The 15286-nt window shown below is 35.4% G+C and overlaps 3 protein-coding genes across 9 annotated transcripts in view; 1 reads left to right on the top strand and 2 right to left on the bottom strand.

Annotated features, from left to right (window-relative positions):
* The window catches only part of LOC149610608 (potassium voltage-gated channel protein Shaw-like), a 519915-nt gene that overhangs the window by 375613 nt on the left and 129016 nt on the right, over positions 1-15286 (top strand). The window lies entirely within an intron of this gene.
* On the bottom strand, positions 163-4299 carry LOC149610617 (uncharacterized). Of its 2 annotated transcripts, none has more exons than XM_089859345.1 (2): positions 4167-4299; positions 163-2328 (listed from the first exon to the last, which is right to left on the bottom strand). In XM_089859345.1, exon 2 carries the CDS (start codon positions 2101-2103, stop codon positions 289-291), a length of 1815 nt encoding a protein of 604 aa, XP_089715471.1. In that variant the 5' UTR covers positions 2104-2328; positions 4167-4299; the 3' UTR covers positions 163-288. The 2 variants fall into 2 exon arrangements, with proteins under 2 accessions (XP_089715471.1, XP_089715472.1); XM_089859346.1 differs by lacking the exon at positions 4167-4299 and adding an exon at positions 2883-4087.
* LOC149610616 (uncharacterized) lies at positions 9062-14337 on the bottom strand. The gene is made up of 3 exons (XM_089859330.1): positions 14046-14337; positions 13311-13953; positions 9062-11562 (listed from the first exon to the last, which is right to left on the bottom strand). Exon 3 carries the CDS (start codon positions 11359-11361, stop codon positions 9187-9189), a length of 2175 nt encoding a protein of 724 aa, XP_089715456.1. The 5' UTR covers positions 11362-11562; positions 13311-13953; positions 14046-14337; the 3' UTR covers positions 9062-9186.

Below are 15286 nucleotides of genomic sequence, written 5' to 3'. Positions count from 1 at the left end.
ATAGTGAACAGGTGTAATTGGTTGAAACACGCGGACGATATTCCATTAGGTGTAAATTTTACATTTATGGCCACCATTTCCTAAGATAGCCGTGGAATCATTTTGCTAAAAAAAGAAAGGCGTTGATTCTAAGCACAACTAGAAGGATTATAACACAATTCATCAATTGGAGTAACTTTATTTGAAAACAAAGTAAAAAACACTCGCGATTGTTGAAATAAAATGATAGCAATGAAATTGTAACGATTACTCAAATGGAAAACAGACATAACAGTAGATTAAAATGAATTAAATGAGGGGATTCAAATTAACTTTAACCACCTCGTAAACATAAGGTGGTTCTTTCATTCTAACATAATGACATCCAAGATAATTCCCCGAATCTTCCAATTTTGTCAAAATAATGGAACACGGTTTGTTGATAAACCGAGCGTCTTGGTCAACAGCGTCATTGTTGTGAAAACCAAACTCATTCTTCAGGTGATCAATTGGTTCTTCCCATTTTACACTTGATTCCAACCTAGATGCTTCAGACTCTGGGCCGTAAATCGCTTCGTTAGCTGAAAGAGGCGTTGCAGCTTCGTTTTCCAATTTGACACAATTTATGTCAAACTCTGAACTAAAATTAGCACTCGATACAGGTTCTGGTTCTTTCTTAATTTCTTCAGAGGTTATGGTTGGACATATAGTATTAAATTTACGCTTAGATGGCCGAGAATTCAAAGAAATCCCTTGGTTCAAATTAGAACCGATACGTTGTGAATGAGAAGGATTAGACTCTCTCGTGTTTCTGGGTTCATCGGGATCTGATTCAGAATGAATTTCGACTTCATTTGACTGATCACTTTCATTAAGCGAATCATGGATTATATTTGACACTATTCGTTTTGGCTGAGAACTTTCTCGTTTGTCGACTGATTTGAGTTTTAAAGGCAACACAAAGTCAGCTACACCAGTTGATCTACTTTCTGACTGAACTTTGTTAGAATCTGACGAATTCGCTTCCACGTTTCCCTGATTTGGTTTCTCAGCGTTATCTTTCATGGAAAAACGTTCACCCTTGAATTTTCGACAATAGTTTTCGTGGGAAATTAAAGACTCTCGACGATTGAAAGCATTTCGACAAAATCGGCATTTCCGAGTCAACTTTGATTGGTCGTATTTGTTTTTCCGTTTTGACTTCGTCGCGACAGTTTTCTTAATTTTTCGTTCAATTACATATTTTGATGAGTGAAGTCTAGAAATGTGAGCTCTTAAAGCATGCTTTATTTTGGCTGCAAAATCACAAAAAGGACACTTGAACGGGCGCTCGTCTCTGTGAGTCGCTACATGGTTCTTTAAATCTTCTGCTTTTCGGGCACGATATTCGCAAATACCGCATTTGAATGGACGCTCATCACTGTGAGTCAATACGTGTCTCTTTAAACTCGACCGAAATTTTGTACGATAATCACAAATATCGCATTTGAAAGGACGCTGATCACTGTGAGTCAAGACATGCTGCTTTAAATTCGACCAAAATTTTGTACGATAATCACAAATATCGCATTTGAAAGGACGTTCATCACTGTGCGCCAAGACATGCTGCTTTAAATTGGAGCGAGTTCGGGCGCGGTAATCGCAAATGTTGCATTTGAACGGACGCTCATCACTATGAGACACGACATGCGTCTTCAAAGTCCCGCATGTTCGGGCGCGGTAATCGCAAATATCGCATTTGAAAGGACGCTCATCACTGTGAGTCAAGACGTGTTTCTTTAAATTCGACCGAAATTTTGTACGAAAATCACAAATATCGCATTTGAAAGGACGCTCATCACTGTGAGCCGCGACATGCCGCTTTAAATTCCCGCGAGTTCGGGTGCGGTAATCGCAAACATCGCATTTGAATGGACACTCATCACTGTGAGTCGCGACATGGTCCGCTAAATTCCCACGAGTTCGAGCGCGATAATCGCAAATATCGCATTTGAATGGACGCTCATCGCTGTGAGCCGCGACATGCTGCTTTAAATTCCCGCGAGTTCGGGAACGAAATTCACAAATATCGCGTTTGAATGGAAGCTTTCTCTCTTTAGAATTTTCTTTAAGTAGATGTTGCATTTAAATGGTTCAAAGGTAAGGTGCCTTATTTTATAGTCATATATGTTGCAAATATCTCATGGTACTTGTAACACTTGCAATATTTTTATGCTTCGTGTTTAAATAAATGCACATTCAAATATCTTTTTTGTCGAAATCTCGATAGTATTGTGAGTTTTTCGTCAAGTCAGTTTTTTTCGTCCCATATCAATTGAACTGTTTATACTGAGCGAGATTGTTATCAAGCTGAAATAATAATTTTCTTTAAGCTGATGGATTTCATGACTTGTAAGAGGCAATAACTCGGGTTTTGTTCTTGTTATTTTATTTAGTTTTAAATTTAATTTTTATCATGATGCCAGAAGTGAAAACATACTTCGGGCAAACATCCGCCACTCACCAACGGATTTTCTCTGATGGTTGTTCTCTTTTCTAATATATCTTAAAAGGTTCAAACTAGGGCATCATCAAGTAAACTTTTAATCTGACATTTAAAGGCGGGTATTTTGATTCAAATTAAGAGAAGTTCGTGGCTTGAATAAACCCCTCCATCTCAAAGATTATTTCTCTTAAGTGATAGTTTTTTTCATCGCGTGTAATTAAAAAGTTAGAAAATGTAAAATGGCTGTTAGTTTTAGATTCATCAAAATTTTACACGATGATGCCCTAGTTTGAACCTCTTAAAGTATATTAGAAAAGAGCCCAACCATCGGAGCAAATCCACTGGAGAATGACGGATATTTGCCTGAAGCACGTATTCACTTCAGGCATCATGTTTAAATTAAAAAAATAGCCCTTACAGTTTGGACTTCATGTTGCCAGAAGTTTATTAACTTAAGAAGTCATTAACTTTTGATGTTGCCCAAGAAAAGCCATTTTAAATTAAAATAAACAAAACGATATGAAGACTGGGAGAGTTAATATACAGTGTGGAGATCAGACCAACCCCTTCCTACGTGTACAACCCCCAACACTGCCAACGGATGACGTCACTATTAGGGATGGACCGATATATCGGTTACCGATACATCGGCCTATCTTTTTGATATCGGTATCGGCCAATATCGGCTTCATGTAAACCGATATTTCCGGGAAAAACTTTACAAAATTTAATCCCACAATTTAACATTTCTCTTTAAAAATGCAAGGTTTTCCACATGGTCAGTTTTACCCCGTTGTTCACGACTATGATTAAGTAATTTCCCTAGTTTCCCATACCTCCCGCAAACAATCAAAGTCGACACTGACGCTCTCTAATGCGTTTGGTACGTGCCACTAATGTACAACTTGAACTTTTCACTTGTGGTCCCTAAGTTTGCTTATAACGCTACTTCTCGTTGAACAAAGAAAGAAGCTGCATTTTTACTTTAATCAAGCAAGGATTTAACTTAGACCACATCATTTTTAAGGAAGGCGGTTAAGGCTATAATATGTAGCGGTACCACATTTAACAAAAGAAATGTGACACATGCCTCTAATTAAACAAAGTAGAAACGTAAATGGTCCTAAATAATGTTGATTCCACTCTTGGAAACGATATACATGGAGAAATATTATTTTTTTATGGGCCGATAATATCGGCCGATATATATCGGCTACGAATTTCCGATATATCGGCTGTACCCATATCGGTGCATCCCTAGTCACTATACTAATTTGCCTAGACCTCAAATACAGGATGTAAATAAATACGTTTTGAACTTTTCGAAGGTGTTGGTCTGATCTCGTCCACACTGTTTGGGCTTCACCTTAATTGCCGTGATGCAAAAATAATTAAATCATACAACAGTTGTCTTTCCAGTACACATAGTTTACACACAAGGAGGATTCATAGGATTTGCACAAGGAGACCAGGCAACTTAGAGCTGAAAATAGCAGACGATTTTACGCTCTATGTCGCTTGGTGAGTGGTGACCTGGTCTCCGTCCTCGTGTTAATGGTAACAACGTTCCATACCTGTAAACTATGTATAGGATTTGCAAACTGCAGGGTCCGATTAATTTAGTTAAGAAGTCAGACAAAGAGACAAGGCCATTAATCTCGGGGAATTTGATGAATATTTAGATTATAATATTCAAAATTACCTTGAATTTCAAGCTCTAAGATTAGATAACGTATGCATCCAACGGCGCAACACAAAAACAAAGTTGTTTTTCAGAGCAGAGTGCCAAGCAGACGACGCCCTACTCTACCGTAAAAATTTAAGAGCTGGTACGGAAAGAAGCAAATACGTTTTTGGACATTTAATCAGAAAAGAGACTTGATTTAAGTTGATTATGGACTGGTTAGGTTAGAATGTCTGTACCTTTTAACTGTGTGTGCTAGGCTGCTAGCTTGTGAGCCTAGTGTGCTGTTTACATCCTTGTTCACATTATCAATAATTCATTTTAAAACTGGAGTTAAGAAATTTTTGGGCATTTGAGTTCTCACATTATCTAACCTATATTTTATTATTATATTATTATTATATTATTATATTATTATCTACCTATATTATATTTGGAGCTAATAACTGCATTATTTACTAAATTATTTTCAACTGAATTATATAAGTTAAATAAATATAATTTAGTATATAATTCAGTTAAGTGAATTATACTAAATAACTGCATTATTGACTAAATTATATTAAAGTAAATTAAATTAACCGCATCATTTACTAAATTATATTAACCTGAATTAAATTAACCGCATGATTTACTAAATTATATTCAAGTGAATTAAATTAACCGCATTATTTACTAAATTATATTAACGCGAATTAAATTAACCGCATTATTTATTAAATTATATTAACGTGGATTAAATAAATTTAAATAATTGCATTATTTACTAATTTATATTAACGTGGATTTAAATAAATTTAAATAATTGCATTATTTACTAAATTATAGATTTAGAGGTCCAGCGTTCACGATAGAAATAAGCACATAAAACGTAGTATGTATAATCCTTTCATTACGTGAAGAGTTGTTGTGTGGGCGGGGCTTGTGAACTATACGTCACGCGAGTGACGCGACATAACTCGGACGCCTTTCTAACTGCGATTTCTTTGGTTGATAGCAAACGCGAGGTCGGTTGCGTGAGCTTGGTTCAAGAAGAAGGGAGATTGTTCGCGAAGTAAAATTCGTCAAACATAATGATTAGTCTAGCTCTTCCCACAAAAACCGCCTAGATAAGTTGAGAAAATCGCTACACAATGATTCCTATTAGCTTTATGTATTCCTGATTGTACTAAATTCAAAGATATAGGTTTTTAATTTATAATGAAGACTTCAGTTTCAACGATAGATAGAATTTTTTTTATATTTATGAAATTTCTAAAGCCCAATTTGAAAAACTGCATCCGATATATTTGGGGTCAAAGGTCACCGCATACAATATCTATGGAGAAATTCAATTGACATCTTTTAGCTTGAAGTTCAAAACGCAAACAAATTTTTGTTATACATAATTTCATTGGTTATTTTTGTGGTTTCAACTTCAAAAAGTGCCCCAAACCTGAGTATTTTCAAACTGAATACAAATGGTTAATATGTAGCCTACCCTGTGAGCGGCGCATGCGTGCTTTACCTACTATAATTATACGTTTAGCAATCCGTGTATGATTGAAATTATAGCAGCTAAGAAATTGTCATGTGGTTTGCAGGGAAGAGAATTCTGATCTATTATTTCATTTGAGTTTCGTATTCTTGAAAGAATTGAATGCCTTCTGATATCGAGCGAAAAAAAAGAATCAACCTAGCGGACAATTTATTTTGAGCCGACTTTTTCGAAAAGGTATATCACTTGGTCGCGCTGTCTTTCTCTTTTCGCACTTTCAGCCTGCGCTTCTTCTTTATTCGAGAAATGCGAATGCCTTGGTTGACGTTCCCCTCTAGGGTATTGTAACGGTTCACGGGTAGTTGAGCGGTTTTCAAAAGAGCGTTTTGGAATAAAGCGGTTCCCAAAACAGCGGTTTGCAAAACCGCGTGGAATCAAAACAGCGGTTGCTGTTTCCGCCCAAACTGGGATTGCTCTATTATATTAAGTATGTAGAACAAAGAACAATATTATGCAAAAAGGAGTAATGTTATATCGGAAGTAACTATAAAATATAATTTTTTCGAAAAGGCATATTATTTTGGGAAGTCAATGAAGATAAACAACAATATTTTGGAAAAAGCGTACGAAACAACGCTCAAGATATAAACGCTGTAATCAAAATGCGCTAAAACGAGAAATGGCTATAATGGCAAACGCGTTTATGAAAAAGCCGTTTTGAACAATGCTGTTTTGATAACACGCCCAATCGATAGCATACCATTGTAACAAAGATGTAAACCGAGAAAGAGCAATCAAGCGCCTTTCTTATTACAATATCTTTTTATTACGGACGATAGTTCTCCTCAAAACATCGGAATCCAACAGGGGAATTCCGTAGCAAGACAATTATTGAACTGACTCAAAATAACTCAAATTCGTCTTCGACTGAAAAACCAGTTAAATGATTGATTTCAAATTCTAATTAACAAATAGCGCCACAGCCTGTAAGGGCACTTTTTTTACTTATCCGGGCCGGCCGCCATTTTAAAAATAATGGGGCAAGTTGAACCCTAAAAGTTGTCTACAGGTTATAGTAAAACGGTATTGTAATTGGTTGAAACACGCGGACGATATTCCATTAAAGGGAGGGTGAAGTAGAAAATCAAGTGATTTTTTATCGATTCTTCTACTAATTATAAGACCAGTCTGCATAGTGAAACATCCAAAACTGCTACTGCATGAATTTAAAATTCAAATTCTATGAGAGCGGTAGCTCTCTTAGATAAGACTTCATACTGCTCTTAATGTATAAGGAGGGTTTTTTGTTTGGATGTAACTTTTTTTGTATTGTATTAACTGTTTTGAAAAATATCCACAGAACTACAATTCTGGCCCACAATATGTGGTTAAAATTTCCAAGAGATCCATTAATTAGTTTTTTTTATAAAAAATAAAGTTGCTAAGGGTGGTTTTCATTTCCATAAAATTAATCAGCCCTTTTGACGAAAAACTGGAAATTTCCCATAGAAATAACATGGGATTTTTTTCGCAAACAGCCATTTTGTCCAGGCACTTATAGACATAACTATACATTTGTTAGACTTGAAAACGGTTTTAAATGAAAGGTACAACATTTTACTTGGCGCTAGGCGATTTTCATTAACTATAATTAACTCTAAGTGTGTTTAATTTAAAATTTTTAAAACCATTCCAATCTGCGATATTTTAGCATGGATAAGAGTCAGTTTATGATAATAGCACGGTTAAGGCTATTTGGTCCAATTTTCGTAGTGGTTAAAAAACAAGAGAACCTAAGCTTGTGTTAGCTAACAAGTTAAGTTGGAATAAGACCCCACACATATATATTAAGTTAACAAGATTACCTACGACTGGAAATTAAGCTAGATTACCGACGACTGGTAATTAAGCTAGATTACCTACGACTGGTAATTAAGTTAGATTACCGACGACTGGTAATTAAGCTAGATTACCGACGGCAGATAATTAAGCGGATTAACGACGGCTGGTAATAAAGCTTTTTCTCTCCTGTGTTTTCTAAACAATTTTAGTTAATATGAAGACTGAAGTAACAGATATTAATAAAAACTGTCATTGTAGACAAAGACCGGAAAGTGTAAAAGATAAGTTTAGAAAATTAAATGCCTGAAGAAACAGATATTCAAATTTTCACTTTTGAAGACATGGTTATAAAACATCAATTATTTTAAAAAATTCTTATCTTACTTTTTTTCACCACAATTTCATTTTCCCAAAATATTTTTCAGCAATGTTTACCCAAGCATTTTGTTCTCAATAGTAGTTCAAGTAAAAATGGCACCTAGAAGAATTTAAGGGATACTATCTTGATACTAGGTTTTACTTTCGACGAACACTTGCTATTAGGATATTCAAATACTTGGATATCTGAAATGATTTCTCTTGAAGAGTTTAAATTTTTTTATTTTAAAATTGGAAATATTGCGAAGCGGAAAGTAAAATAGGCCTTTTCATTGTGATTTAGTTATTTGTGTCGAAAAGATCTGTAGATTGATCGTGATCTTTGAGAGCTATACAGCACGTTAATATTTAATACTTCGAAAACATTACAATTGAAGAATACGTTTTGTTAAGTTTTAATACGGTTTTATTTTATCAGCTCTCAACGATTTTCTGTCCATTTTATACTCTTTATAGGGCCGAATCTCTACCTAATTGTAAATTTTTGATAGAAAATGAAATGTAACACGTACTATTTTTAAAATGATGCGCATAACACTTGTTAAAATATTGTTCTGAAGTAATTTTGGTGAAAAAAAGTATGATAAGAAGTTTTTAAAATAATTGATGTTTTATAATCATGTCTTCAAAAGTGAAAATTTGAATATCTGTTTCTTCAGGCATTTAATTTTCTAAACTTATCTTTTACACTTTCCGGTCTTTGTCTACAATGACAGTTTTTATTAATTAGGTTCAGATTTTATGGATAATTTCAAATAAGGACTTCCAACCAATCACATAACGCCCGCCCTTTTTGTTAACAAAATTCTCGTTGCACGCTCCATGTCTCGCGCCACGATTGTCACGTCGCGCGCAATGTTTTTGCAATGTCGTGATAAATTTCATTCGATACGGAACGTGCCACGAGAATTTTGTTAACAAAAAGGTAGGGCGTCACGCGATTGGTTGGAAGTCCTTATTTAAAATTATCCTTAAAATCTGAACCTAATATGAATTTTAAAATCATTTAGGAAATGTTTCCTGAATGTTTCACTATGCAGACTGGTCTTGTAATAAGAAGAAGAATCGATAAAAAAAAGTCGCTTTAATTTCCACTTCACCCTCGCTTTAAGGAGAAATTTTACTTTTATGGCCACCATTTCTTAAGATAGCCATGGTTTTATTTACCTTAAGACGTTGATTCTAAGCGCAACTAGGAAGATTTAAACACAATTCATCAAATGGAGTAACTTTATTTGGAAACAAAGTAAGAAACACTCGCGTATTGTTGAAAAAATGATAGCAATGAAATTGAAATGATTACTCAAATGGAAAACAGACATAACAGTAGATTAAAATGAATTAAATGAGGGGATTCAAATTAACTTTAACCACCTCGTAAACATAAGGTGGTTCTTTCATTCTGACGTAATAACATCCAAGATAATTCCCCGAATTTTCCAATTTTGTCAAAATAATGGAACACGGTTTGTTGATAAACCGAGCGTCTTGGTCAACAGCGTCATTGTTGTGAAAACCAAACTCATTCTTCAGGTGATCAATTGGTTCTTCCCATTTTAAACTTAATTCCCGCCTCGATGCTTCAGAATCTGGGCCGTAAATCGCTTCGTTATCTAGAAAAGGCATTGCAGCTTCGTTATCTAGAAAAGGCATTGCAGCTTCGTTATCTAGAAAAGGCACTGCAGCTTCGTTATCTAGAAAAGGCATTGCAGCTTCGTTATCTCGAAAAGGCATTGCAGCTTCGTTTTCTAATTTGACACAATTTATGTCAAACTCTGAACTGAAATTAGCACTCGATGCAGGTTCTGGTTCTTTCTTAATTTCATCAGCGGTTATGGTTGGCCTTATAGTATTAAACTTGCACTTGGATGGCCAAGTATTCAAAGAAATTCCTTGGTTGAAGTTAGCACCGATATGTTCTGAATGAGTACAATTAGACTCTCTCGCGTTTCTGGGTTCATCTGGATCTGATTCTGAATGTATCTCGACTTCTATTGACTGATCATTTCCATTAAGCGAATCATGGTTTATATTTGGCACACTTCGTTCTGGTTGCGAACTTCCACTTCTGTCGTCTGGTTTGAGTTTTAATGGGAACACAAAGTCTGCAACATCAGTTGATCTACTTTCTGACTGATCTTGGGTAGAATCTGACAAATTCGCTTCCATGTTTCCCTGATTTGGTTTTTCAGAATAGTCTATCTTAGAAATACGTTCACCCTTGAATTTTCGACAATAGTTTTCGTGGGAGATTAAAGACTCTCGACGATTGAAAACTTTTACACAAAATCGGCATTTCCGAGTAAACTTTGATTGGTCGTATTTGTTTTTCCGTTTTGACTTCGTCGCGACAGTTTTCTTAATTTTTCGTTCAACTCCAGATTTTGATGGATGACGTCTAACAATGTGAGCTCTTAAACCCTGCTTTATTTTGGCTGCAAAATCACAAAAAGAACACTTGAACGGACACTCGTCACTGTGAGTCGCGACGTGTATCTTTAAATGCACCCGAGTACGAGTGCGGTAATCGCAAATATCGCATTGGAATGGACGCGCATCACTGTGAGTCGCTACGTGGTTCTTCAAACACCAACGCGTTGGGGCACGATATTCACAAATATGGCATTTGAATGGACGCTCATCACTGTGAGACGTGACATGGTTCTTCAAATTCGTTCGAGTTCGGGTGCAGTAATCGCAAATGTCGCATTTGAAAGGACGGTGATCACTGTGAGTCAAGACGTGTTTCTTTAAATTCGACCGAAATTTTGTACGATAATCACAAATATCGCATTTGAATGGACGCTCATCGCTGTGAGTCGCAACATGTCTCCTTAAATCTTCAGGCCTTCGGCCACGATATTCACAAATATCGCACTTAAATTTACGCACATCACTGTGGGTCAAAACATGCTTCTTTATATCGTCTGGCCTTCTGGCACGATAATCACAAATATCGCATTTGAATGGACGCTCATCACTGTGAGTAGCGACATGCTGCTTTAAAGTCTGGCTTGTTCGGGCGCGGTAATCGCAAAGATCGCATTTGAATGGACGCTCATCGCTGTGAGCCGCGACATGCTGCTTTAAAGTCTGGCTTGTTCGGGTGCGGTAATCGCAATTATCGCATTTGAATGGACGCTCATCACTGTGAGCCACGACATGCTGCTTTAACTTCGAGCGAGTTCGAGCGCGATAATCGCAAATATCGCATTTGAATGGACGCTCATCACTGTGAGCCACGACATGCTGCTTTAAGTTCGAGCGAGTTCGGGCGCAGTAATCGCAAATATCGCATTTGAATGGACGCTCATCACTGTGAGTAGCGACATGCTGCTTTAAAGTCTGGCTTGTTCGGGCGCGGTAATCGCAAAGATCGCATTTGAATGGACGCTCATCACTGTGAGTAGCGACATGCTGCTTTAAAGTCTGGCTTGTTCGGGCGCGGTAATCGCAAAGATCGCATTTGAAGGGAAGCTTTCTCTCTTTAGAATTTTCTTTAAGTAGATGTTGCATTTAAATGGTTCAAAGGTAAGGTGCCTTATTTTATAGTCCTATCTGTTGGAAATATCTCATGGTACTTGTAACACTTGCAATATTTTAGTTCAAATATCTTTTTTGTCGAAATCTCGATAGTATTGTGAGTTTTTCGTCAAATCAGTTTTTTTCGTCCCATATCAATTGAACTGTTTATACTGAGCGAGTTTGTGATTCAAGCTGAAATAACAATTTTCTTTGAGGTGAATGATTTCATGACTTGTAAGAGGCAATAACTCGGGTTTTGTTCTTGCTATTTTATTTAGTTTTAAATTTAATTTCTATCATGATGCCAGAAGTGAAAACATACTTCGGGCAAACATCCGCCACTCACCAACGGATTTTCTCTGATGGTTGTTCTCTTTTCTAATATACTTTAAAAGGTTCAAACTAGGGCATCATCAAGTAAACTTTTAATCTGACATTTAAAGGCGGGTATTTTGATTCAAATTAAGAGAAGTTCGTGGCTTGAATAAACCCCTCCATCTCAAAGATTATTTCTCTTAAGTGATAGTTTTTTTCATCGCGTGTAATTAAAAAGTTAGAAAATGTAAATGGCTGTTAGTTTTAGAGTCATCAAAATTTTACACGATGATGCCCTAGTTTGAACCTCTTAAAGTATATCAGAAAAGAGCCCATGCATCGGAGGAAATCCACTGGAGAATGGCGGATATTTGCCTGAAGCATGTATTCACTTCAGGCATCATGTTTAAATTAAATAAAATAGCCCTTACAGTTTGGACTTCATGTTGCCAGAAGTTTATGACTAAGAAGTCATTAACTTTTGATGTTGCCCAAGAAAAGCCATTTTAAATTACAATAAACAAAACGATATGAAGACTGGGAGAGTTAATATACAGTGTGGAGATCAGACCAACCCCTTCCTTTGTGGACAACCCCCAACACTGCCAACGGATGACGTCACTATACTAATTATAGACCTCAAATACAGGGTGTAAATAAATGCGTTTTGAATTTCTGGAAGGTGTTGGTCTGATCTCGTCCACACTGTTTGGGCTTCACCTTAATTGCCGTGATGCAAAAATAATTAAATCACACAACAGTTGTCTTTCCTGTACACATAGTTTACACGCAAGGAGGAGTCATACGATTTGCACAAGGAGACCAGGCAACTTAGAGCTGAAAATAGCAGACGATTTTACGCTCTATGTCGCTTGGTGAGTGGTGACCTGGTCTCCGTCCTCGTGTTAATGGTAACAACGTTCCATGCCTGTAAACTATGTATAGGTTTTGCAAACTGCAGGGTCCGATAAATTCTAGGAGAGCGATAGCTCTCTTAGATAAGACTTCATACCGACTTTAATGTATAAGGATGGTTTTTTGATTGGTTATAACTTTTTTTTGTATCGTATTAACTGCTTTGAAAAAATTCCACAGAACTACAATTCGGGCCCTCAATATGTGGTTAAAATTTCAAAGAGATCCATCCATTAGTTTAGTTTATAAAAAATAAAGTTGCTAAGGGTGGTTTTCTTTTCCATAAAAATAATAGATAAAAAATAGATTTTGACGAAAACCTCGAAAATTTCCCATAGAAATAACATGGGAAAATATTTTACAGATAACCATCTTGTTGTAGCCGTCATGATATAACTATACGTTTGTTTGATTTGAAAACGGTTTTAAACGAAAGCCTCATATTTAGTATTTGTGCTTTCCAGCTTTCATTGATTAATTTTAAGTTTAAGTATGTTTAATTTTAAGTTTTCAAAATTACCCCAATCTGCGTTATTTAAGCATGGATAGACTGATTTACTAGTAATTATCAGCGCGACCAATATTGGCCTTTTTTTACGTATAGTTGCGTCATATTAATTTAGTTAAGAAGTCAGACAAAGAGGCATGGCCATTAATCTCGGGGAATTTGATGAATATTTAGATTATAATATTCAAATAATCAAAATTACCTTGAATTTCAAGCTCTAAGATTAGATAACGTATGCATCCAACAGCGCAACACAAAAACAAAGTTGTTTTTCAGAGCAGAGTGCCAAGCAGACGACGCCCTACTCTACCGTGAAACAGGGCCGGAAATAAGCACAGGACACTGGACATTGTCCAATAAAATTTTAAAATGTCCCATAATTTTTTCAAAAACTAAGGGGGTCACTGGACATTTTGACCAATAAATTTTCCCAAGTTTTGATACCTTGACTATGAAGATCCGACACTATTTTTGCAAACTCCAGTGGAAAATGTCCTATAAATTTCCCAGTCAAACAGGGGGTCACTGGACACATGCAGGGCCGGAAATAAGCACAGGACACTGGACATTGTCCAATAAAATTTTAAATTGTCCCATAATTTTTTCAAAAACTAAGGGTTCACTGGACAGTTTGACCAATAAATTTTCCCAAGTTTTGATAGCTTGACTATGGAGATGCGACACTATTTTTGCACAATCCAGTGGACAATGTCCTATAAAATTTCCAGTCAAACAGGGGGTCACTGGACACGTGTCCTATAAGAAATTTTTCTTATTTCCGGCCCTGGACACATGTCCTATAAGAAATTTTTCTTATTTCCGGCCCTGCCGTAAAAATTTAAGAGCTGGAACGGAAAGAAGCAAATACGTTTTTGGACATTTAATCAGAAAAGAGACTTGATTTAAGTTGATTATGGTTAGGTTAGAATGTCTGTACCTTTTAACTGTGTGTGCTAGGCTGCTAGCTAGTGAGCCTAGTGTGCTGTTTACATCCTTGTTCACATTATCAATAATTCATTTTAAAACTGGAGTTAAGAAATTTTTGGGCATTTGAGTTCTCACATTATCTAACCTATATTTTATTATTATATTATTATTATATTATTATTATATTATTATTATATTATTGTATTATTATTATATTATTGTATTATTATTATATTATTATCTACCTATATTATATTTGGAGCTGTAAGGCTATACAAGCCCTAGCTCGTCAACCTCACTGGAGCAAAAAAAAATCCTTTATACCGTCTTTAATAATTTTTTTTCTTGTTCGACCTTTGAAAGCTAGGAGTAATATGCCATGGTTAAATTATATTAAAGTGAATTAATTCGATTAAATAAGAGAATTTTTTAAATAACTGCATTATTTACTAAATTATTTTCAACTGAATTATATAAGTTAAATAAATATAATTTAGTATATAATGCAGTTAAGTGAATTATACTAAATATCTGCATTATTGACTAAATTATATTAAAGTAAATTAAATTAACCGCATCATTTACTAAATTATATTAACCTGAATTAAATTAACCGCATGATTTACTAAATTATATTCAAGTGAATTAAATTAACCGCATTATTTACTAAATTATATTAACGCGAATTAAATTAACCGCATTATTTATTAAATTATATTAACGTGGATTAAATAAATTTAAATAATTGCATTATTTACTAATTTTTATTAACGTGGATTTAAATAAATTTAAATAATTGCATTATTTACTAAATTATAGATTTAGAGGTCCAGCGTTCACGATAGAAATAAGCACATAAAACGTAGTATGTATAATCCTTTCATTACGTGAAGAGTTGTTGTGTGGGCGGGGCTTGTGAACTATACGTCACGCGACATAACTCGGACGCCTTTCTAACTGCGATTTCTTTGGTTGATAGCAAACGCGAGGTCGGTTGCGTGAGCTTGGTTCAAGAAGAAGGGAGATTGTTCGCGAAGTAAAATTCGTCAAACATAATGATTAGTCTAGCTCTTCCCACAAAAACCGCCTAGATAAGTTGAGAAAATCGCTACACAATGATTCCTATTAGCTTTATGTATTCCTGATTGTACTAAATTCAAAGATATAGGTTTTTAATTTATAATGAAGACTTCAGTTTCAACGATAGATAGAATTTTTTTTTATATTTATGAAATTTCTAAAGCCCAATTT

The sequence above is a fragment of the Phalangium opilio genome, unplaced genomic scaffold, assembly GCF_054372755.1.
Source record: "Phalangium opilio isolate 3A_F unplaced genomic scaffold, DU_Popi_V2 ptg000329l_1, whole genome shotgun sequence".
Taxonomy (NCBI): domain Eukaryota; kingdom Metazoa; phylum Arthropoda; class Arachnida; order Opiliones; family Phalangiidae; genus Phalangium; species Phalangium opilio.
Note: the sequence above shows the minus strand (reverse complement) of the source record. Positions and strands in the feature narration are given on the sequence as shown.